The following is a 25,526-nucleotide window of genomic DNA, read 5'->3' as shown; positions in this document are numbered from 1 at the left end:
GCCCTCAACTTCTTTTAAAGAAAGTTTAAAGGTACAAAGAAAAGCAGAATAATAAAATGCTCACTATAGTAACAGGAGGAAGAGCATTCTCAGCTAACAAGCTCTGCGCCCACCCACCCACTTGGAAAGAAAGAAAGGTGCCAACAGCAAAGGTCACATACTTGGCTCCGTTGGGAAAATACTCATGAGGCGTGAAAGAAGGCTGTGGACGGCTCGTAACACTTTGGTGTTTCCGCACGTCATGCAGGCTGCGATTCCACGCTGCAGGGGTTTGAAGCTGCTCAGGATGGCTGGGGACTGCAGCACTGTCAGCAAGAAGCTCAGCACTTCCAATCCTGTGCATATGTTTCCATAGTTCACTTGACTGGGCTGCTCCTGGAACGGAGAACACAGGCCACACACAGATGAGATAAACAGTACAGCGAATTACAAACAGAAACCAAGCGAAATTAAAACTTCACGTGTCAATAAGTACTTGGAAATGAAATAAACAACCACTGAAGAATAAACACATTAGATATATAAATGACCACCATATTTTATTAACACAGTAGGATTTCATAATCTTCCTTTTAATAAGTTTGCTTTAAATATTTAGTCAAACTTCCCTTAAGCTCATGAAAGATATTAATATTCAATATTTAGTACTAAAATTTTGAAAATCACTAAAATCTGGTTTAAAAAGGCAACTATTGCAATGAATTTTGCTTTTTTCTCATGTTTTTAGTTAAAATACATATATCCTTCCAAAAGGAAGTATCTTTGAAACTGTGTATCATGAAATCAACCGAAGAGATTGTCAGCATTAAAAAAGAAAGAAAGAAAAAAAAACCAAAAGAATAAAATAGAAAATAGAGTACAAGTTTTACAGTAAGGATTTAAGTTTGGCCTCACAACACGTGTCTGTGGCTGACGCACACACATGCCCTGCAGGTACACCGTGTGTGTGCACTGCTGTGAGGCAGATCATGGGGAAAGGCAGGAAGTCAGTGTGAGCAGACCCATCGCCCTCAGAAAACGTCAGCCTGTGAAGGGGCTGAGCTTGATTCAATGGTGACTACATTTGATAGGAAAATAATTTGACCTTTCAAAGAGAAAAAGAGGAAAGAAATCTGCAAATAAGTTAAGCAGCAAGCATGTGCTGCAGACTCAGGGGGCCTATTACTGTTTCCATAACACAGGTTAACCTGTGTAACCTTTCAAAAAACTTGAGCAATGATGCTAATCTTTGCAGCACAAAACAACAAATGCTTACAGTAGGTATGATCATCCTGAGAGCAAAAGCTTTCAAATTTCACCACAGAACTAGATAAACTGAACTGTATCCTGGTAATGAAATGGATAAGGCAAGAGAACAGCTTCTGCAACCTCCAGAAAATTACAGAATCGTGGTTTTTACAGAAACAAAAACAACCAAAAAATCCAACAAATAATCAGCCATCTGGGGCTATCTCTAATTACCTGACTATACAGTGCTATGTCCATCATTCAATCTATTTTAAAAATTCAACTTAAATTAAAGGTGGTTGCATAAGTCAACTAAAAATGTTTATTCCATGCCAGCAGGTAGGTGGGTTTAAGAAATTAATCTGTGAAAGGCAAGAGAACTATTCTGTTTTCAAAACTCCCAACTCTCCCTGGGGTGGAGGTGAGAGCTGAAGATTTAGAGCCATTTTCAGCGAATGAAACTCCCTCCTCATCAGCCAGTGGCCAGGGGAAGAGGCGAAAGGGGCCATGACCAGCCGCGGGCAAGGAGATTGGGGTTGGTGGCCCGCCCGTGCCTGGGCCCTCGCACCTACCACGCTCATTAGCAGCTTGTCGAACCACTGGAGTTTGAGCTCCGACTTGGACCACATGTCTGGTCGCAAGGCTGTCTTCAGGAGAGTGACACACCGGCGGGACAGCACCTCCCCAGGAGACCCCGCAGTGCTGGTGTTGTCGTTAACCTGGAAGTTCACTCACGTTCAAGCCCGAGTTTCCCAGCACACGTGTTCACAGGCCTCTCGCCAGCTGCTGCCCCGCGCCCTCCCACCCCAGCGCTCCACCTCCTCTCCTCTCTGACTCAACCTTGCTTCAACCCAGCTGTCTCTGCTCCCCCTGGGGACACTCCCTCCTCCCTCACAGTGGGTCAGTGGTGATCTGCACTCATTTGTGCGATTAATCCATCAGCTGGGCCTCCCAGGCCGTGCCCAGCACGCTGCAGCACACAGGAAAGGACCGGTTGAAGCGTTTAGAAGACTGTTTTCAGTAGTTGGAGATCCTCAATAGTGTTGCAAGATATACTATTTTTTAATAATTATAAAAACTACTTTGTAAGGGAAATTTCAGTTACAAGCTTTTTTGAAATATAAAAATGAAGTTTCAGGAATTGATTCCCAACAACTCCATGAAAATATATTACTGATTTGAATGATAAATGCAAGTTATAAAGCAGCTGAATTACTAATGTTGTCCATAACTTATGTAGATTGGGTCATCATTGACACAGATAACTCGAAAGTCAAGTGATCTGCCCAAGATCACTGAACTGCCATGTTTCCCCAACACCAAGATGCTATTATAAGCTATACCATTACTTCATCACCACTAAAAAAAGAAATGTTTTTTTAAATCGTATTATAAAACACAGGCAGATTTCAGATATTAGCAAGCCACAAAATAAACGGAATTTGGAATGAAAGGGGCAAAACTAGCTCTCAGACCCTGGTTTGTCTATTTCTTTTTTGACCAAACCATCACAGACAATCAAACTCACTGGAGCCTATCAAGCAGCCTTGTTCGGAAGGATCCCCAACCTGAGACACGCAGATACCACACCTGACAGGCCACGCGGATGAGGAAGTTCACCACGGTGTCCGCGTGCTGCTTATCAATGGGCTTGGCAAGGAGGGAGTCCGCACCCGGCAGAGACTGGCTCCGCCCAAACACCTGGAGACAGCAGGAAGAGAGTTCTCAACAGCGCAGCCCACTAACTGCAGGCGGCCCTCCTCCCCGGGGCAGACCCCATCCTGGACGTCAGGGACACCACTGGTGGGCATGGTCTCTGCAGAAGAAGGACAAGCAAAGTAGCCGTGGAGAAAGTATGGGGTCACGTGCGTGAGACTGAAAGGGCCCAAGGTCCAGGAAGCCGGCAATGTGGGACATCGTGGGGTTTCTAGCTGTGGGCGCAGCCTTTCCCAGCTGTCCTGCTGGCGTGGCGCCGGGCACTCGGCCCACATTCAAAGTTTGTTGGATAAATGAACCCGTAAAAGGCGGCGCTCGCAGCCTGTGCATGTGCTCTTACTGCGCTGATGGCTCCCGTCGCCGTCCTGAAGCGCTTCACTTCCTGTGCAGAGTCCACCGACAGGCCTCTTTTAATGGAAGATGAGACAGAGTTGACTCCTTCTCCACTTGTATTTGGGTCCATGTCTGCATCCGGCTTAAAGAAACACACACACACTTAACCTTCCTGACTGTTCTCCAGGGAGAGGCATAAAGAACAGTCAGGGAAGACTCGAGGGGCTGACGCCCTACCTGCTGGTCCTTGATCCTCTGCAGCTCCCACTTGATGACGACTTCGGACAGGTCCACGGCCAGCCGCCTCTGCTCGATGGTGACGCTGGGCGTGAAGCCCAGCCTCTGCATGGCGCTGACCATGTGCTGTACCAGGTGGTGCCGCACCGGGTAGTACACCTGCGGGCGCGGGCCAGGTCACACCAGGGACACTGCGTGCCGCCCCGCACGCACGCCCACGTAACCCACCTCGGCCCCCACACACACAGCCCAACCTCCTGCCCAAGAACTCTGAACCGTAACTTTAGCAAAGAAATTCTCATCACCTTTTGTATGTGTGTTTGCCACTCCCCCTCCCCCCTACTGAGTCCCAACATAAGAGCGTGTTTCAGCCTTTTAGGACCATCTTTAAAAAACGCTGAACACCGAATTATCTTTAGGTAGGCAAGTCAGGTCACGTGTGTTAAGCTTCAGACTTGATGTCATACAAATTAGCCATGCCAAGAGGCAAATTCCCAACTCTAAAAGAGCTGGCTGTAGAAGAATTAGCTTTTAACTCAATCCCTTCTCCTTTACCCAAACATCTACAGGAAATATTTACATATAAATAAATCCAACAAAGGGGGTGATCTGGTTATAGAGAAGGAGGTGCCAGCAACACCTTCAAGCCAAGTTACCAAAATCTAGAGTTAATGACAACTACCTCCCACCTTAGAGTAACAACTCATCTGTATTCGTGGACAACTGAGTACAGCTGACCCTTGAACAACACAGGGGTCAGTGGTGCCCACCCCTGACAGAGTCACAAACACAAGCATAAACTTTACAGTTGGCCCTCTCCATCCGTAGTCCCACATCTACGGATTCAACCAAGCGCAGAGCATGTAATACCGTAGTACGTTTATTGAAAAATATCTGCATGTAAGTAGACCCACACAGTTCAAACCCTTGTTGTTCGAAGGTCAACTGTACTTACAAGAAAAATGCCATCTTAGCAAAAAGCTTATACCAGGGACACATTCTCTAAACTACAGCAATTTCCATGTTGATTAGGCCATACACATACCCATACTAACCAATGGATCAGAATTACCTTTACTGAAAGATGTATGACCACCTTATTATTGCAGAAAACGAAGACAGGTGAAACTTCAGAGCAAATGCCCGACAGGGTATTTGCTCTGAAGCAATCGCCATCAATCTGCAGTATTTCCTACACACCTTGAAGTGCTGCGCTATCAAATGCAAAATGTGAACCAGCTGGGGGACAGTGTGCCCCTCCTCCACGATGATCTTCCTCGTCCAGTGCGTCAGCATCTGGTGCCCGTCCTCCATTCGGGCAGGCACCGCTGGAGTCAAAATAGCCATCGCCTGCCTGACAATTGCTCGGGCTTCCATTGCATGGGCCTTGAGAAGACTGTGAAAGACCTAAGACAGGACAGAAGTACTGATAGAATGAAGGTTTTAAAAAACAAGATAAAAACAATCACTTAGAACTAAGGCATGATATTTCTGCAAAACAATTTAAAGAAATTCCTTAGGGCTCTCTTATTAGGAAAAACCGCAGTAGTTACGTTCTCTTTTCATTCGGTTTTGATGAATATGCTTGCTCTAACATTTTCTGAGCACCTACTATGTGCCCGTGCTGAACTAGGGTGGAGCATACAAAGACGAGCAGGACCCAGCTCCTCTGGCGTAAGCAGTGGGAAGTCGGTTGAGGGATACAGATCATTTTACTCCAGCCCCAGGGTAGAAAGTGGAGTGAAAGGGGCCACTCTCAGAGACAGTGCTGAATTAGTTCAAGTGAAGGTCGGATGGAAGTGAGGTCATGGGAACACAGACCAGCCGACTGGCACTGTGGGTGGAGGGGACAGGACGGGGGCTGGAAACAACAGAACTTGCTGAGCCTGCACGCCTGGGAGAATGACAGGGTGTCACAGATGCCCCTGGGGTCTCTGGTCCAGAGAAGTTCCCAAGAGGGAGTGGTCAGAGGAAACAATCAAGAGTGACTCACAGGACAGGACGAGAGCCAGCACTTACCAGGTGCTTAATGGGACAGACAGGCTGAGTGCTCAAGTGCATGATTACATTTAACTCTCACACAGGGACAGTGACGAACTCAGGAGTGGAAGAAACAAAACTCAAACTCAGCCTGCCTGACATCAAAGCCTAACCCACTGAGCAACGCAAGGAACAAGTGCTTCAGGTCATCAACCCGAAGAGGGGTTAGGAGACAAGGGTTCAAGAGCGCCTACTGTCTGTCTTTAGCTAAGGCGTGGGCCGGGGCCCTCGACTGACACATTTTCACGCAACGGGTAGAGAAGCATGAGGAGAACAAGGCAGACACTGTCTTATTTCAAAAGCAAGGCTGCAGAAGAAGGAGCGGGCAGAGCAGGAACAGGGAGGAAGGGTGAGAATGAATCGTCGTGGACGTTTCACAGTCACAAAAAGACGGCAGAGAGGAGCATTTTTTTTTTTTTTTTTTTTGCGGTACGCGGGCCTCTCACTGTTGTGGCCTCTCCCGTTGCAGAGCACAGGCTCCGGACGCGCAGGCTCAGTGGCCATGGCTCACGGGCCCAGCCGCTCTGCGGCATGTAGGATCTTCCCGGACCGGGGCACGGACCCGTGTCCCCTGCATCGGCAGGCTGACTCTTAACCACTGCGCCACCAGGGAAGCCCAGAGAGCAGCATTTTTAAATGTACTGGGAAGGACAATAAATAGGGAAGCAGGCTGCGGAAGCAGCATGTGCGCGTGGTGTCGGGTGGACGGGAGGGAGCCCGCTGAGTACCTGCAGGACTATCTTCTTGTGTATCGCGAACTTGGCGATGATGTGGGCCAGCAGCAAGTGCCCGCTGTACTTGCAGGCGGGGTCCACGCAGGCCTTGGAGAGCAGGCAGGGCCACGCGAAGGTCATGAGGCGGCGCAGCTTGCTGTTGCGGTTCTTGTTGTTGTCGTGGACGTGGTGGGGTGCGTGCTCCACCAGCAGCGTGGCAAACTGCAGCAGGTAGATGCGCAGCGAGTCCAGCATGTCCGCCTGCTTCTCCGGGTCCAGGACCTGCGAGAGCACGAGCACAGGATGCACTTCTGGTCTGCTACCTCTGAAGGGTCACTCGACAAGTCTAAGCCTTGAAACACACAAACTCTCTCTCTCTCTCTCTCTCCACACAAAATATTAAGCTCTACCGTGATGGACTCAATGACGTCACATCAATTTTCCTTTATTACATACAGATGACAAACGCGATACATTTATTTTAATGCTGAAAAAAGGGGCAGGCTTAGAAGTCAGAATGCAGTGGGCAAAGGGGCTTGAGGTAGAAAAGGAATACTAGCTCTTCAATGTAAGGTGATTCAGGACTGAGTTTCTTAATTTCCAAGTAATTGAGAATTTTTTTCTAGTCAACCATTAATTACCTTGTCCTTATTTTTTAGTATTATCAGAAAATGTTACCTACCAAAAAATCTGTTTTTTAAAAAATTGTTATGCTTTCCTATGCAATCAAGTATCTGACAGATTTTTACATGTGTTTCATGAATACAAGAAGAAAATGCGCACTCTGAGGAACATGTTACACGTCCCTAGTGAATCAAGCATACTGACTGCACCATCCAGTAAGTACCCTAACCTTCTGCCTCTCAGAGGACCTGCCAGAATAAAGTCTTCCACAATAACTGTGTTTTCACCAGGGCCCCCTCTCCCCTGGATGTGCTGCCTCACGGCAGCCCCTCCCAGGGCACCAGCCTGCCCCGCACCATTTATCCCCATCGACGCTTGAGATCCCAGCTCCTCACTTGTGCCGAGTCGGCAGCGTCTGGCCCCAAGGACACAGCCTAGAGAAGGCAGTACACGGGAGGGGCCGAGTCCGGGTCACCATCTCCCCACAGCTGCCCAGAACAAGGCAAATATCAGTATGTGGACCAAAGATAATTCCTTGGGCTCAGCTCTCACTTCCACAGGAGGGTGGGCGTGGGGTCAAAACTGCAGGAAGGAGGGCCATCCTAAGGGACAAAGACTACAGGAGGCCCAGGGACCTGTCCATGTGAACAGCACTCCCTCTGCCTGGACCCCAGGATGGAGCAGTGAGGAAACCACTGTGTCCTCTCCGAGGGTGGTGACTTACCGGTGGCACGCTACAGGCGGGAATGCCCACGGTTCACAGTGCTCCACCACCAACCGTGCACAAACACTCAGTGCAACAACCCCAAGGCACACTCGGCATCTGCCGGTTAAGTTCAATAGCCTAATGGCAGATGACAGCCGAGGCACCATGGGAAACACAGCACAGGCATTCCTCAAGCAGACACTTGATTCCAAAAGCCTCACTAGTGCAAACTGGAAACACTACTGTAAAAGTGCTGAGATCCAAGCTAACTTCAGACACCCTAGTGCCACAACGACGTTCATGAACTTGGCAGCAAAGGGGTACAGCGGCAACTGGATCCAGTCTAATATTCTCACTGGCTTCTAGGGGATTCTTTTGCAAAGCTAAAGATGTAAACAGATCTTGAAAACTCTACTGACCAGCAATAGAGGTTTCTACAAAACAAATATGACATCTGAATTTTTCACTGAGATATATTGTTTCTCACTGGAATCTATCAATGTGGAAAAGATAATTCATTCCAAATGGAGGCTGCCTTAATAAATTCACTAGTAAGAATTATAATGTTCTGCTATAAATTAACGCAATCATGAAAAATAAAAGCCTTAGGGAAATAAGCTTATTTCCTTGAACCTGTCACATCTCCCAAGTTACTTTTCAGGCCAATGCATGGTTAGTGATGTCACCTTGGTTATAAACACACTGGTGATGCTCTCCGGGTTATCGCCTTCTGGATTGGGAGGTCCTAAGAGCTGCTCTCCTTCCCCCTTCTCAAAGCTGTATAAGAAAGCAGGATTCAAGATATGCTGCAGAACCTACAAAAAAATTTTACAATGAAGGAGAAGGAAAACAAAGCCACGCTCTCTATCTCTTTCACTAGGTGGCAGGACCACCAGCTTGGCTATGCCACACCATCAAGTGAGACTTCAATCAAGAGAGCAGCTAATAATCCTGTCTTTTATTACAATGGCAACTGTAAAGGCAGGTTTAAAAACTTGAGGGAAAGAGACAGTGGCCTGGTTCACTCTTCTCACCTCAAACAAGCTGTTTTATAAAACCAAGGGAACTAACAAACTACTCGTCAACACTGGTTCACGGGCGGACCTGCCTTAGGTTTCCCAACAATGAAATTTTCCTCATAAACGGCCCAGACGAGGAAAGGCACAGCAGAACACGAGTAGTGCCCTTGGCTCCCTAGAAAATGAGCTCAAACGCCGTGGCCTCTCCCGCAGTAACAGGGGGACCCACCTTGGCTTTCAGTTCATCTCCGAAGTTGGGGTCATTGAAGTCCACAAAGCGAAAAAACAGGGCACGTTTTTGAGCAATGCTGTAATTTTTGGGAATCTCCTCCTCCGTATACTCTTTTAAGAACGTCATGTTGCAGAGGAAACGACCAGTGAAGGCCCGGAGCAGCTGGAACAGCAATTCTATGTCTCCGTAATTCCTTCTGAAGGGTCAAAATAAGAAGGCAGGTTAAATTATGGCAAATTTCATAACTATGTTTGATGTCCGACTTGCTTTTGAGCAGCTCAAAGTTACAGCCCGTCCTCTACAACAAACGCGATGACACACATGCAGTGAGCCAGCTATGCAGAGCTCAGGGAGGAGGCTTATCGGGGAGAGCAGGCCACTTGGTGCAGAGCGCCCAGGCGCACCCACTTGCAGTAATTCAGCAGACAGTAGGCCAGCAGCTTGGGCTCCTTCCAGTTGGTGGCAGCCATGTTCTCCTTCCGATGTCTTTCTTGGAAGGTTTCGCTGACCCACACACGTCTCAGCTGGCTCACCAGAGAGTGCTGATTGGCCAGCCAGGAGTCATCGTTTTTAACTATAATACTAATGATCTGTCAAAGAAGAGACAACGAGGATGCTGACAGGGTTCTCCCTGAGTCTTGACTAAACGTCTAAGACGTCGGGTGCCTGAGAGAGAGCCGTGCTACCTTGATGGCCTGGAACTGCAGGTCCAGGCGCAGGGTGCTGGTACTGGGTGAGCCAGGGCGCACGGCAGTCTGGGTGCCGCCGGGCAGCAGCAGCGTGATGAACCGGTTGGGGTTAGCCGCCAGCACGTCTCGAAGAGGTCTGGCATCTTTGTGCTTTAAAAAACTCTGAAAACAAAGCAAAATAAACAGCTGTTTTAAGTTAATCAAAACGCACAAAATGTAGAAATGATATAAACTCTAAGGTTCTTCCTAAATCTCTCAAGGCAGGCAAAAAAAAAATAAAATCACTGTAAGCACCCTCTTTAAAAAGTGCTTTTTAGACAATAATCACACCCTGAGTTTCATAATCCTAGCAGCTCATTCGTTCGTTACCACCACCAAAATCCTACAGAGAGGGATTCCTGGACTTGAGCTTTTCACATACACAACAATGTTTCTAATACTCAAATACATTAGAGAAAAATAAAGCCAGGACACTGAACAGCGATATATAAATTCCAGACTGTCGAGCATGGTGGCAGGGACCCCGACCCCAGCCCCGGGCTCCCACCATGAACATCCTGCTCCACTGGGGGTCGTTCAGCGTGGCTTCCATCATGAACAGCTCCACCGTCTGCGAGGGATGGCGGGTCAAGAACTTGATCAGAGGCTCTCTGAACGGACTGCCGGCCTAGAAAACATGTGGTGAAAACTGGACCTTCTGGGGGTTTGAGGCTTTTCTGTTCTAGCAACCTCACACGGTTCCAATGTGCATTTCTCCCCCTTGTAACTGGAGTGCACCCACCGTAATCAAATATTAACACCCAGTATCTTTATACTGTTAGATTAACCCATCTAAAATATGACAGTGAAAACATTACAAGCAACAGATGGAGGAAGAATTAGAATTAGCCCGTGTATGACCATTACCTCGATCAACATAGCACGTTCTGTTTTCATTACGACCTCTAACAAAGGCTTGACCAGAGTTTGAGGTGCAGCTGGGATCAGATGAAAAAGGTTTATGATTGCCGAACAAATTTTCATTTCCTAATGAAGAAGACCAGAAATTATAAAATAGGCCAATTAACTTTGCCAGCGAGAGATACCAACATCACTACAGACCCTGCTAGGCTCTAGCTACATTTGCAAGGTTAGCCAACAGAAGCAGAGTTAACATGTATCAATAGAAAGCCACAACTCACCAATCTCAGATTACAGCTGTGGCCTAAGGAAACTACCTGCCCTTGGCCTTCAGATTTCATCTGTCAGTGGAGGGGAGAGGGAGCTGACTGTGCACCTCGGTGATGGTGCTGCTGTCTTTGCTTTCACGCACACTGACAAGTGTTGGAAGTGACCTTTCGGGCTGCCGAGGTGAGCCCAGCAGGGGCGGGGGGTCATGCCCGTGGCCATGAGCATTAGGATTCCCTCACGTTGCCATGACATCACGGGGTCTTCCCAATGCACTAAGTTCTGAGGGCACAGACTTCTTTTACCCTCAAAACTTAGCACAAAGTCCTCAAAAAAAATACTTGAAGTATTTACCCTGGAAATTAATTATCAGCGTAAATAAATGACTGACTGTGGTTCTAAAAATTTATCAAGCAGGCCTGAAAATAAAGCTGACAAACTGCTTTACGGAATCATATGCAAAACGTGGGATGCCAAGAATTTTGCATTTTTTAACGTGCTAACAGCTCAGCGGCCAATTACTGAGTGTCATTCCGACTTTCCATTCACAGTGTCAGTTCCCACGGTTTTGTGTCTGCCATTCAGGCCACAGGGAAGGGAAGACTCCCTGATGTCCCATCCTGGGTGGCGGGTAATAGGATACCCGTGACTCTAAACCAGTAAAATGGGGATGATAAACGCCAGTCAGGAGGGACCACGTCCCGGCAGCACTGGAGATACTTCTCAAAATGTCTCTTTAAGCCAAAAGGCAAAACAGTGCGACGGGTAAGAAATGAGAAAAATCAGCTCAGCGTTGCTCCCATGCCTCCCTCTAGAGTTCTCTTCTACAGTGTTTCCAAGTTTTCAGGCAGATTAAGTTCTATCCTGAAATTAGAATAACCTTCTAACAATGGTACTTTCATCTTAAGGGTTTTCGTTTTCAAAGCACTGTCATGAAATCACTTCTGGCCTTCACGTCACCACCGGAAGGCAGGAATGACAGGTATTACCATCCCCATTTTACAGAAGAGGGAAAGCTCAGGGCTAGGCTGTTCAAAGTCAGTGTCGTGACCACCACAGTGTGGTATGCGTGAGAGACATACACAGGGGCCTGGGTGCAGGGGGAGCAAGGAGGTTTCAGTTTGAGGCAGCTGGTCAGTCAGAGGAAATAGAACTCCTCCCTATTTCTAGCAGGTCTAATGTATTCTTTGTGGCATTTCCTCTCAAGAGGTTGTTAGATGCATGAGTTCATACAAACATTATGAGAGCAAAACCCGGCTGGATCAGAAATATTGAGATATTGCAATTCTAGCACGTAGAAAACCAAAGAACTTAGAATCTTGCTTAAAGACGTCCTAATAGAAAACATGCGTGGCACCCGGACAGTTCACGGCAATGGTACTAATACAACTCCGCCACAGACAGACAGTACAGCTCACTGCACTCAAAGGCACGACACACTCTGTCCACCACAGAACCACAAGTCACAGCAAAACCAAGTACAACAACGACCCCTCCTGCACTTCCACTGAGATTCTCACCTCTACCCCTTCCACGGCAGGCTGAACCAAAACAAAAATCACAGCATGAAAAAAGGCAACGGAAAGGTAAAAAGAAAAGAAAAGAAAAGAAAAGAAAATATAAACTGTTCTTCACATTGCAAGTCATAAACTGACTTTTAATAGGTTGTTCTCACCTCAAACTGACAGAATGGAGACAAGGAACATCTCCCGCACTCTGAAATGCTTTCCTGAGGATGGGGAGGAAAATCATCTTTTTTTCTATTTATGTTATTTACACAGAACTTCCCATATACTCAATACACAGTAAGGATTATTGGGGTAAACAAGACAGTAAAGACACAATTATCAGAAAGCACATAATAATTAACAAATGCTCAACAGCAAAAAATACACCTTCCACCCTTCAGATGTCAAAACGGCCCTTCTGATGGTGTCACATGGAGTGTATTCTTCCCTGAATCAAATTTTTAAAAAAGGAGTTTTGGAATTCTTGTCTAAGAGGAGAAACTGTAAGACCCTGCTGTATGCAAATACATTAAAAAAAACTGTTTTGTTTACAGTGAATAATTCAAGATTATACGTGAAGTGCTGATATTTAAAAAAACCTCTTTCCCAGCTGGAGTTGGAAGAGGACCGGGGGTTTAATCCCCATCAATTAGGCATGTTTGAGGCCAGAAGAACCCAGAGGCCGTGATGCCACTCACTGGATACTTAGGCTATCCTGAGAAGGGGGTGTGTGTGTCTGTACACATAGTGTAACAGGTGGTCATGAGTTTTCCCCTGTAAGTTCAATGCCAAACAGGTAAACCTTCCTAAACGTGATGACAATGCAAAACTCTGATCATCAGGGGTACCCGATGTTATGGGGAGCTTTTATTTATTTTTATTCAACTTTTAACATGTCATTGGTTATAGTTTCTCAACTGGGCAATGTTATTTGGGGATCTGACCAAATAAACTACTTTCCAAGACCCATTCCTAATCTGTGGAGCATTCATAAAAACTATCAGAGCTCAAGGGCAGAAAGGAGGCTTGGCCCTGAGCTGAGGTCATGAAGCTGTGGCCACACTGTCTTGGACCTCAAACACCATAGCCCCTGAGCTGAGAGCCGCGGCCTTCCTCAGCAGTGGGATGTTCCCAGGCTCTCGGGGTCATGCTCATATGTTGATCGACAGGCTTCAGCAGGAAGGGGCTCAGGGACCTCCCAGTGCCCACGGCCCCACCCCCTATGCAACTGACCCCCCATCCCACATGAGCTGCAGTAAAAGTTTATCTTTTTGATCGAATGGAAGTCATTCATCTACCCACTAGGGTTTAAATGTTTATTCTAGAATTGGCTATATGTTTCAGAGAATTAACAGCTAACTGTAAAAACAAATAATAAATTTAGAGCAAAAATACCTAACAGATGAGAGATGGGGAGGGAAAGTACAGAGGCACTTGCACCTACGCCCAGGAGCTTAGGCTTTTAAAATACACTCTGCTGTCCCCCATGAAGATTTCCTGATTTTTTCCCTATATATATATAAAATAACAAACCTTCAGAGAGGTCATGGATGGTTTAACACTCCTAAAAAAAGTTTAAGATCCTGTTTTAGTTTTGCTTGTTGGCTGTTTAGAAGCAACAGGAAACAAGACTCACATAAACAAAACACCTTGACATAGAATGGTCAAGACAAAGCATAATAAAGCCAAAATAAATAAATAAAATACAAGATGGGATGAAACACAGCATCCAACAAATAGGCACAGGAGGACAAAAAGCCACATTAATTATGCCTCTGAAGAGCTCGAGGAATCCCCTCATTAGGTACTGCTGTACAATTTCACTGGGCGTAACAGGAGCTTGTGGAAAACACAATCCCACTGAGAGGACAGTCATCAAGTTTAAAAATATCTTAGAAGAATATTAACATATACAAATAAGATTAAAAACAGCAAGAACCATTCATTTTTAAGAGACAAAGTCTTTAGTGACCAACATCGGATACTGAAAAAGATTTAACTAAAGCGGTTTTCCCTCAAAACCGTAAAAAAATGTGTTTTGAAGTACTGGCCATTTGGACTTTCAGCAAACAACTGGGGTGGGGGATTTGGACCTAGAAAACATACATGCCAATATTTATGCGATGCTTTATTACATCCTCCTTAATGCTTTTATGAAGTCCTAAAACCTTTACTTGGTTTATGAGGCAATGATGACGGAAAGCAATGGAAAACAGCAGCTGAGGACTGTAGCCTGTGCAAACAAGAGCTGCCAGAACAGTCTAGAAAGTACACTTTACTCACTTTCAAGAAAAACTAATACAACTGAAATACATTTCAAGCTTCCCAGAATTCTCATCAACAAAAACATCATGTTAAAGTGAACAAAAGGGTGATTTTAAAGAAACATAAAAAGGAATGTTCAACAATTAAGAGAAATAAAAGCAAAATGTAATGCTAACAAAATATGTTTAACAATTTACATGGACCATAGTCACATAAAACTAGATTTCTGACCGGAATTTTAATTAAAAGCACCGCTCCGACATTAGCATTGGTAACGGCAGTGCACAGTGGGGCTGCCCTCCCAGAAACACACAAGTCACTCACGTTTCCGTCGCTCCTCTGGCCCCCTTTGTGGGTGAGGACCACCACCTCCATCCACTTTCGCAGATGTTGCTGTGAAAAAATACATCCTTAGCCATTTTTTCTTGACAACAGGAGCATCTCAACTTCAAAATGCAGTTCTTAGGTGAAAACTCATATGTAATCATTACTTTCCATGCTATTTAATGTGAGAATGGCAGTGATTCTATTACTGAAATAGCGCAGCCACCAAACCAGTGATGAGAGTAACTGGCATTTGTTTATGTTCTATAAATAGAAATTTACCCTGAATTTACCTGAATTTACCCTGATACAACAACAGAAAATGTCCTGCAACCCGGCCATTCCAATACCAGGACTTTTACTCCTGTTACTCTGTGCTGCAGCTGTTCCGGGAGCGCTGCCCTGAGCCAGCAACAAGCTAGCCGTCGGGGCAGAGACGTGAACAAGCAGGCATCATCCCTGTCCCTGTGGCGCTCCAGTGACAGCGGGGGAACACAGGTGCCTGCTGTGTAACAGAAGAGCAGGAACCAGCTACAGATGAGGGCCGAGGAGTCCGGGAGGGCCCTGCAGAGGCAGACAGGCCAGAAGCACAAGGAAGGGTACTCCAGGCAGAGAAAAGGAGGGAGGCCAGAAACGGAAAGGGTGGCCACTGTGGCCGAGGGTGAGTGGGCACAGGGGGAACCCCGGGGGACGGGCTGGTGAGATGAGCACGGACCCCACAGTGCATGCGGGTAGCAATTCCCTTCCATGCGGAATGAGGGCCCTCGTTCTGTGAAAAGACTGTGCTGCTGTAGGAGCAGAAGAGCGATCCCCAGGCCACAGCAACTCAGGCTGACCCAGCCTGTGGCAGCCAGGCTCCCGCCCTCAACGGGGTCCAGCAAAACCCAGCGACAAGCGCTCAGAGCCCACGCTAAACCACACAGGGGCATCCAAACAACAGCTTCATGATCCTACACTGTCCAAACCTGTTCTTCAAAACACTGCCCTGCAGGAAGTTAACAAGCTACTTTAAAAAGGACTCCTCAGTCACAAACAGGCTCGGGGACAGATGGTTCAAATACATCCACTTTTCTCTGAGCCTTTAGTGTCCACAGACCTTGTAAAACTTCAAGAGGGGAACACAGTTAAGTGGTGCTTCCCAAACTTACTTAGTTACTTACTGTTTTTCACAGAAACCCTATATCTTCTAAAGCCAGTGTTCCAAGGAACACACATTGAGAAACATTAAAATAATATACATTTCTTCAAAGAAACTAAATACACTCACAAGATTTTACCAGTAAAATTCCTTGAAGGATACCATCAGAATATATATTCATAAAACCTCTATTTTACTAGAATAGCTATTTATGCCAAAGATATGAGAGTAACAAAATTAAAGGTACAGAAAACGGCCAGATGCTTTCAGATTTCCCAAAGGAAAAAAATAACACTGATTGGTATATAAAGCTCACTTTTAGTTCAATAAGGAGATTTCCAAAACAACTAACCATATAAGAAACTTCAAGATCAAATGTCAAGCAGTTGAAATTATAAGAAAGGAAAATGTTCAGGGGTATCTTTACGAATGCCCACCCTAGACAGTAAGGTGTCCTAGCTCTTAAACTTATGCTGAAGGCTTGAGCTGTTCACCCCAAAAGTGTATCAAATGAGGGAAAACAGAGGCTGATGACTGAGCCCAGTTCTGAAGAACACGGCTCAGTAAGGACGAACGTGGCAGACCACAGGGTCCATGCGCAAGGCCAGCACCACAAACGCAGAAGCACCACAGCACAGGACCTGGCTGGACTTGGGCGAGATGGCTGGACAAACAGAAGCCTCAGTTATTCTGTATCCAAGTACATCAGCACTCTCTGCTTTCAGAGGCATTCAACCACTCAGAACGTGGCTAGAATGTCAGAGAAGGAAAAAGAAAAATCCCCTCAACAAACCAGAAACAGAAAACCCATGTACTTTAAGGAAGAAGACTCTTGGCCTCAGTCAGAAACTACAGATGTGATACAGTCCTGTTCTTTTTTTCTTTTCTTTTTTTTTTTTTTTGGCCGTGCTGCACGTCTTGCAGGATCTTAGATCCCCAACCAGGGATTGAATCCGCGCCCCCGGCAGTGAAAGTTCAGAGTCCTAACCACTGGACCACCAGGGAATTCCCTGTTTACTCCGTTCTAAAAAAATCTGGAGAACAATGTTTACTGAATGAATTCCCAGCTCACAGATCTAACGGGTTAGGCTGGAGTGAAAAAAAAAAAAACAACACACAAAAAGAAAGTTGTTTCAGGCAGGCATGCAAAAGCAGCAAGAAATGACAGCCTACAGAGGGTAGAGAGAGACCCGTTTTAAAAGGAGACAAACATAAAAACACTAGGAGATTAGAACACATGCACAGATCTCATACATGAAAGAACCAAAGGTCATAAGATGAGGTAAGATGTGTGTATTTGATGTGCTCTGACTGGGAAGTGATATAATTTCATTTACTTTAACCATGATTATGAATGTTTGTATGCATGTAAATTGATAGGTATGTATGTGTATTAGACATGGAAGCTTAAAGGGAAAGAGCCTTTCAATTTGGAAAATTACACTCTACTACTAGGGCATCACTTAAAAGTTTTAGGACCAATCATAATACTATCAATTCCCACTTAGGTATTTGGGCCATTGTTCATTTCTTAGGCGTCTGTAGATACAAAGAAACCAGCATGTGAGGTTAAAAAGCTGCATAAAAAACACATGCATGTTTGCAGTAACGTACCATGAAATTAAGTTAATAAATTATTTACAAACGTTTATTTACAGAATGCAAAATAAAGTTAATACTTGAAACCCCCTTTCATCTGTTTACACCTTACGTTTAAACACTGTCAGATCTTTTCTTTGCATAATTATTTCCTTGATAACTGTAAAAACTCAAAGGACTTCTAATGCTCTTACAAGTTTTTCACTGCATCACTGTCTATAAAGGCCAAAGGCTGGGAAAAAGCTAGATGTTCACCAAGTGGGGAATGATTCAGTACATTCTGGCATGTTCCCATCATGAAATATCATGTAGCCATAAGACAGAATGAAGAAACGCTTTATGTACTGATATGAAACGATGGGATGGTAAATGGAAAAAGTAAGATGTATGTATGTATTACACTTCCCTTTGTGGGAACTAAGAGACATATGTCCCACTACAAATGGGAAACATCTCTAGAAGGACACACAGGAAACTTAACACTGGTGGTCCCCCAGAAGAGGAACTGGGTGGCTGGAGGATGGGGGTGGGAGGGAGGCTTTTCACAGACACCCTTTTACACCTTCTGAGTTATAAACCATGTAAATGCATTACTCATTTAAAAAAAAAATTTAATTTTTCAGGTTTATCATAGAATTTGTATGCATTTGGCTTACCATCATCTGATCACAAAATTTATCATTGAAGGAGTTTGGGAAGAGCCTGGTCACCGAGGTCAGACGATTCACGACGTTCAGTGTCAAGCTCCGATAATCCCCCAGCATCATCAACAAAGGTCTCATATGAGTATGGATTTGATCTACTTCTATGGTAGCACCTTCTAAAAACTATTTTAAAAAAAGGTTACAAAGGAAAACATATCAGAGTATACTTCATAACAGAATGGAACTCATATTCAACTCTAGCAGCAAGTTTTTGCTTTGCTTGGGAAAATGGAGTATGAAACCGTATATATTCCAGAAGTTTATGATGAAATGAGGAAGACTAGTCATTACTGTTTACTTTTTAAAGGGCTCAGGATGACTATGAAACAGATAGAGACACTATTACAATCTGGTATGTTATTAACCACAGGCCGACTCCCAGGATACAGACAAGGTCAACAGGAAGAACTCAATGCAGAACTCACACCCGCCCAGCCCTCGCTCACCTTTCTCATACAGGCTTCCCCGGCCTCCTGGAGCTCACTGTTGGTTGAATTAAGGGCTTTGAAGAGGGCAGCAATGATCTTCTCTCTGGACTGAGGAAGGTAATTGCAGGCAGCAAGCGCATCTTTAGGGAGAGAAATCAATATAATTTTCATCGTTAGCCTGAAAAACGTACCATTTCCTAGTATAAAGGCTCTTACCAACCAACAAATATATGAGTCACTAAACTTCTTTCCTAGTATCTGGCCTCTTGAAAGACAAAAGCATGCACGGCCTTCTACTCACAGGCTCACTATTATCTAAGAGTGAACACTATTATCTAAGAAGGCAACAGCCTGCCAGAAAGTCCATGATAAATCTTACTGCCCAGATAAGATGAAGAAGGGCTGAAGGACAGAAACAATGGGAAAACAAGGGCTGAAGGGGGTCCCCAATGCACCCATGCCCCCAAGACATCCTCACAGGTGAGAGCACGGCTGACCTGTGGGCGGACACATGCTGAATTAGCCGAGGGTAGAGCCTCAGACTCTGGTGATGAAGGAAATAGACACACACAGCCCAGCGTGTCTCCACTATTCAAGTCTAATCAGGTGGTCTCCTCCCAACTTGGGGGGTTAAAGGCTTTGAAAATGCAAATATCCTTAGGCAACACGACATGCCTCCAGCCTCTATGTTAAAGGTTAGTTAAGGGGTAACATTGTAGCAAGAGCAATGCCCATGCCGTCTGACAGGAACGCCTGAGAGGCACCCACCAGGAAGCGTGAGAAGCTCCCAACGCCCCACCCACCCCAACTCTGGCTAGCTTGTCTTGAGCCCTATCCTCAAGCTCAAGTATTATGGTCTGCCTCTCAGCTCCTCTACCTCTAATTCAAGGAGGATTCTGGTAATATTTTATTAAGTGTATAAAAGTCAACAAGAGACAAAGTCAACTAAGCAACTTGTATTGGGTATTTATCAAAAAAGGGGGAAATGACTGTTTCTAAGCATGAGGGTGAGTACTGATCTAGTATACGTTCCTAAACTATGTACAATTCCTGTGCTAAACAATGATAACACATTCTTAATGAAAGCCTAGAGACAGCAGGAGTCTCAAATGCTTCTGAATCATTAAAAAATTTAAAAAGGTCTAAATACTCCAATTCAGATGAAAATGGCAAGATAGGAATGGTATGACAACTGTCTTAAACCAGTATATTAGAGAGATACATACTTTAGAGATATATATAGTTCCCATAAGACAGCTATAAAGAGCTTACTACAGAGTAAAATCCAGTTTATTAGGGTAAAAACAATTATTTAAATCCTAGCAATCTATATAATCCATTGACGTCTCACTATGTAGTCTGATAAATATACAAACATAATTTTTTTTTCCACCTTAAAAAGACCACAAAAAGTCAGAAAAATTAGACAACAAAAAAACGCCACTGTCTCCCTTCACTTTTTTTTTTTTTTGGCGGTACGCGGGCCTCTCACTGCCGTGGCCTCTCCCGTTGCGTGTGGAGCACAGGCTCCGGACGCGCAGGCTCAGCGGCCATGGCTCACGGGCCCAGCTGCTCCGTGGCATGTGGGATCCTCCCAGACCGGGGCACGAACCCGCGTCCCCTGCATCGGCAGGCGGACTCTCAACCACTGCCCCACCAGGGAAGCCCTCCCTTCACTTTTGTACCCGTAACTTGTCTCATATTTACATGAACTTACTTAAGGCTGCAATTCGTAAAGGTACGAGTGATGGAAGGCTTTTATAACAGGGCAGTTTTGTTAAAGCTGAATCTTCAGCCTCGCACAAATTCAAGAGCTGCAAAAGATAGAACTTAATTTAGCCTGCTCTCACTGTGAAGACACAATAACCTTGCAAGTAACAGAACACAGCGATGTGCCACACACAACATGATTAACAAACTAAACCCAAATCCCAAAGCATTTAAGTATCGAAATGTGCTTGAGCTTCCTTATTCTAAAGCAAAACTCAGTCAACCTCTGTGACACTTTCTGACCCACTCTGATACCGTAATGTTTTTTCTTTACACAGAGGATCACTTCATCTAAATGCAAATTCCAAGATGGCGGGTACAACTCCTCCTCGTTCAGAGCTGCTTCCCAATGCCTTGGGCCAGTGCCCAAGAAACATACATGTTATAATTCAAGAGTTTGAGCAGTAATCCTTTTTTTTTTTCTTTCTTTTCAAGTACAAAGTAGCATAAGCAGGAAGTATTTCGCTGGAAATACCATAACGCATACACTCCAGTGGCTAGCCTTCCAGATACTTTAACAGACCAGTACACATTTATATATCTAATATCTAAAATATTATATATGGTGTTCTATTACTACTTTCCCCTTCTGTTGACATCCTGGAAAATCGTACCGTTTTTTCCCTTAAAGTTTCCTACCTAGTAAAATATTTAAAACAGTAGAGGAGGATGTATAGATAAAAGCATTTCAACCACCCACCCTATTCCACTCCCCAGAGGAAACCTTCAGTGACACTCTCCTCATATATAACATATTTGTATACACACACATATATAGATCCCTCTATCTACATCTAGAGAGAGAGAGCATCAGAAACTAAATTCGAAAGCCAGACTTCCAAACGTGGCCACACCAGAATCACCTGGGAAGTTTTTAGGCAGTAGATTCCCAGGTCTGACCCCAAATCTACTGAACCTAAATCTTCGGGAAGAGGACTCAAGAGTTTCTATTTTCCGAAAGATCCTCACATGTTTTGATGCAGCTGGTATCCTGATGAACACTTTCAAAACCAGTTTAGATTCCTGAAATTTAAACACTCACTACCAGTTTCTGGTCTCCAGCTCCATGAGGAATTTTCCCCATAGGTTACAACACATCTGCCTCTGAAGCCCCCAAAGGAAGCTCCCCTCCCATTCTCCAGGGGCTCTCCTAGACCCTCCATCAAATCTTATGAGTGATGTTATACAAGGGATATAACAAGGTATAAATGATCTCAGCTAGAACACATGATCAATGACCTTATGTCCAAGCAAAAACATAGGACTTTAAGAATCAAGGGGTAAATTTTTCATAATCGGAAATTCAGACTTAGTGTGGATAAGGAGGAATTTGCTTCCTTACGACTTTTGCCTCAGTTCTCTGACAATGCCTCCAGAAGTATGATTCATGTCTCATAAAAATTTCAGATTAGGACTAATCAACAGCCCATTACAGAGTCTAAGAATTAATGCTTCTAATTTGACTGTATTTATAGTTTAATTTCTATTTATCACTGTCTAATTTCATCCCACACTGTAATATTTACGGTGACAAACACGTATAAAGTGCCACCCACCACTGCCTGTTACCTTGGGTCAAGGGGCAAGTCAAGTCCACTAAACAAGAGCCCAGCAGGACAGCGGCATGATTAGAAACCAGGCTCTACAACAACCGTGGTGGTTCCACCCTAAGCTCTCCAGCTCACCTGCTCTGTAGTTTTAGGTGTCTAACAAACCCTAAGGCTCAGATTCTGCATCTTCAAAATGAGAATCATCAGTATCTGTCCTTCATGGGGTGCTGCCAGAACTAGGTAAGGGCACTCACGTGAAGTGAGTTCTCAACTGCAAACGGCACGTTCAAGGGATTGATAAATTCAGTACACTGGGCACCTACTGATACGAGAGTGATTAAGGTAGATGCTACAGTCTCATCTCTAGAATACAAGCTCAAGGCTCCCTGTGGAGGGCTAAGAGAGCTCGACAGACTCAGAAACCCCCCACATTCTACCGGACATCTCTAGTCACCATGCCTACCTCCTCGCCAATCCCGGACGTAACATACCTGTGCCGGGGCCTGAGCCAGGCGATGGCCGGTTACCATGGTCACCACCCATGCCTTCTGAGTGCTGCCTGACCAGTCTTCGTGCACAAAGACAGGTTACCAGACACACGTCATCACCATCCACACCACGCCGCACCACCACCCCCCTACCTCTGTGTAGAACACCTTATGCTCCACCACGTTAAGGTCCATTGTGAAGAGCCTGGGCTGCAACGTGGTACAGAACGTGTTCCCCTCCATCAGGCCAATCTGCGCGTTGGCAGGCTGGTGTCGGAGCAAATGCTTCTTAGGTGGGACCATATCCTGGAGAACCTGGGAGAGGCAGGGAGGAAGCATCACTGACCAGCCGCCCCTCAGAAAGCAAACACCTCTCATCACAATGTTCTAAGCCAATTAGCAATTTGAAAACCATAAATGAGATCAAAAGTTACCACAGACGTCCTTTAGTTAGGAAAGGGAGGCCCTGTTTCATATGCTGACACTGGGTCATGGAAAGATGCACGTCAGATACGTTTAATTCCTACGGGTCCAGAGTAACCTCTCTCACAACCACCACCACCAAAACAAGAACAGGACCATCAGGTTGTGCTCTAGAGGCCCAGGAAACCAGCACTCTACTCCCCTGACACTCACAATTACTGATACAGACATAAACATAAGCATGTTGCTGTCTGCATGCTCTCAAAAAGAGCATATGTAATAGCACTGTTTACTGGACACAAAATTACAAATTCCATATCATCTACAAGTCAAATTTGAAGGAAAAAAAAGTCTTCAAAGGTTTCAAACTAGGTTTCAAACTTCAAACTCGGTTCCAATAACCCTAGTTTGGTGACAGACGTCTCACCTCCTTATGGGGTTCCATTATCACGGTCACGCTTTTCCCGGTGACCTGGGCCAGCACCTGCAGGGAGTGCATAGCCTGCTTCCTCACGGTCGAGTTTGGAGACGTGACTTCCCGAACCAGGTCATGGGTCACGTGGTGGAAGGACTTCTCCTGGGCCGCCATGATCTCCTCAGCCCTCTCCTCGTCCTTCAGGGGCGTCGCACACCTCATCAGAAGCTGCTCCAGGGTGGTCTTGGCCATGGCGACTGCCCCATTGGAAACCTGCAGGCCAGGGACTCCTTAGCACGAAAGGGGGCGATGCTGCCCACAGCACCCACATCTCCTGCACACACTACCCCCAACAAACGCTGTCACTGGGGGCACACGCCCCTCACGCCAGCTAATGTATCAAGTCTGCTTCATTAACGTCCGCGAGGTATTCCGGTAGCTAACTCTCCGGCTCATAGGTAATTTCTGTCTGTCATTCAGAAAAGAAAATGCGGATCTAGACTTGATCCTTATGTTTACCGAATGGATTTAAGCAGGCAATGCCCACCATCTTCTATTTGTTTGTGTTATATCTGCACAGAGGTTCATAAAGAATGTGACTCCTATAGAAACTTCTGGCCAGTTAAGTACTCTGGCCAGGGGCTGTTCATCAAGACAGACAAGTATTTAGATCCTCAAAGAAAGAGAACCTGAGGGCTCTGATCTGTCCTTTCATTAAAGATGCTGTAATGTTTTCTAAGCTTCTAGGAGAGCATATTTGCAGAACCGTCTGAAACCAACTGTGCTCCAGGCAAAGCATCATCTTGAACCAGGATGGTTAGGTCTGGGGTCACCCATCACCTACCTCTCCAGTCAAGTCCATCATGACAAAGAGAAGAGCTTTGAGGAAGGTTTGCTGGTTCTGCAGAACCCAAGTGAGAGGCAGCCGCTCCATGAGGAACTTAATGGACACCACACCCCCCAGCTTTGCGTACCAGGCCTGCTCGTAGCAGCACGCGCACAAGCGTTCCACGATATAAGAGAAGAGGGGCAACTGGCACGCCTGGAGAAAAACGCACACAACCCGTACGGCGTTACTCAGTTCTTACACTGTGAGTGATTTCCAGAACGACCACCCTCAAGCACAAACACGCCCACACAGACCTCAGTCCTTCCTTACCCTCTCCTTTGAGCCCAGGATGATACTCGCAACATCAAATATCACAGCAAGGGCCACCTCCCCGATCTTGCAAAGTTCCTTTTCTTCATACGCCATACAAATAGCTATCGCATCAATGAGGACCAAGGGGTCCATTCCTTTCGACCCGTTCTCTTCACTGTGAAACATGGCGGTACTGGGCTGGCTGCCCACCTGGTAGCAGGGGAGCAAGAAGGGACCTGAAAGGAGATGCAGAGGGCACGAGGGAAAGTCGAGTTTAGCTCCACATTCTCGTCCCTCAAATTGCAAAACTACCTCGTGTTTTTCCTTGAGGTGAGGAATTTAATAAAAGCCCAACCCTGGTACTCCAGACCAACTGCTGGTAAACTGCAGTTATTTATAAACTAAGTGATCTGACTTGCACTAAGGCTATTTTTCTGAATGTTTTCCATTACACACTGATATCTTCACCCTTTCTCAATCCCAATTCAAAGATGTATTAGTTTAAAATGAGAACCACAATCAAGTATCTTCTTTAAAAAAAATCATCAGCGAGGCCAATACGGGAACAATATGGGAATGACCATGGGTTATGCTCTGGACACTCCTGACATACAAGTAACAGTAAAAAGCACCAACATCCACCTGCAAAACCTAACCCCCACAGAGAACAGTCTGCCAGCAACCGTTCATTCATACCTGGCAGGTGCCCAGCATGAGGCAAAATGGGAGTTACTGAGAAGCATACAGGTCTGCTGGAAACACTGAGAAACAACCTAAGTGTTAAACTGTACAGCACTGACTGTCCAGGCAGGAAGAGTTAAAAAAAAAAGGAGGGGAAGTTCTGTGTTCTGCAGTGTCTGGATAAAACTACTCATCGATCGAGGGTGAGGGGCTCCAAGGACCCAGAGTGCTACTCAAGTGTGCGTGCCCACTGACCAGCACTGAGATTAAGATGAGATTAAGTGTTCAGAAACTTAGCAATTGGCGGTGTGGTGACATTTTTACTGTCTTTTCCAAAATCACCAGTCTGTAGTGGCTTAGAAACACAGAGACAAACAAAATGGGTCCTT

General features: G+C 45.5%; 1 protein-coding gene across 3 annotated transcripts in view; it reads right to left on the bottom strand.

The window, feature by feature from the left end:
- Positions 1–25,526, bottom strand: part of TRRAP (transformation/transcription domain associated protein) — a 109,222-nt gene that overhangs the window by 48,065 nt on the left and 35,631 nt on the right. The window contains exons 23-45 of one of the 3 annotated variants that reach the window (XM_065893131.1): positions 24,475–24,692; positions 24,160–24,357; positions 23,328–23,588; positions 22,631–22,792; positions 20,387–20,483; positions 18,688–18,809; positions 18,194–18,364; positions 14,801–14,869; positions 12,379–12,432; positions 12,224–12,244; positions 10,443–10,562; positions 10,084–10,203; positions 9,534–9,698; positions 9,256–9,437; positions 8,845–9,043; positions 8,283–8,411; positions 6,282–6,548; positions 4,714–4,920; positions 3,514–3,672; positions 3,284–3,418; positions 2,818–2,928; positions 1,800–1,946; positions 162–375 (exon numbers count right to left, since the gene is read on the bottom strand). In XM_065893131.1, coding sequence (XP_065749203.1) covers positions 162–375; positions 1,800–1,946; positions 2,818–2,928; positions 3,284–3,418; positions 3,514–3,672; positions 4,714–4,920; positions 6,282–6,548; positions 8,283–8,411; positions 8,845–9,043; positions 9,256–9,437; positions 9,534–9,698; positions 10,084–10,203; positions 10,443–10,562; positions 12,224–12,244; positions 12,379–12,432; positions 14,801–14,869; positions 18,194–18,364; positions 18,688–18,809; positions 20,387–20,483; positions 22,631–22,792; positions 23,328–23,588; positions 24,160–24,357; positions 24,475–24,692 — 3,528 coding nt within the window. The remainder of the gene's footprint in view (positions 1–161; positions 376–1,799; positions 1,947–2,817; positions 2,929–3,283; positions 3,419–3,513; positions 3,673–4,713; positions 4,921–6,281; positions 6,549–8,282; positions 8,412–8,844; positions 9,044–9,255; positions 9,438–9,533; positions 9,699–10,083; positions 10,204–10,442; positions 10,563–12,223; positions 12,245–12,378; positions 12,433–14,800; positions 14,870–18,193; positions 18,365–18,687; positions 18,810–20,386; positions 20,484–22,630; positions 22,793–23,327; positions 23,589–24,159; positions 24,358–24,474; positions 24,693–25,526) is intronic. The other 2 variants (XM_065893132.1, XM_065893133.1) reach the window with 2 other exon arrangements.

Source organism: Phocoena phocoena, chromosome 15 (assembly GCF_963924675.1).
Source record: "Phocoena phocoena chromosome 15, mPhoPho1.1, whole genome shotgun sequence".
Lineage (NCBI taxonomy): Eukaryota > Metazoa > Chordata > Mammalia > Artiodactyla > Phocoenidae > Phocoena > Phocoena phocoena.
The sequence above is the reverse complement of the archived record's forward strand: the minus strand, read 5'-3'. Positions and strand labels throughout refer to the sequence as shown.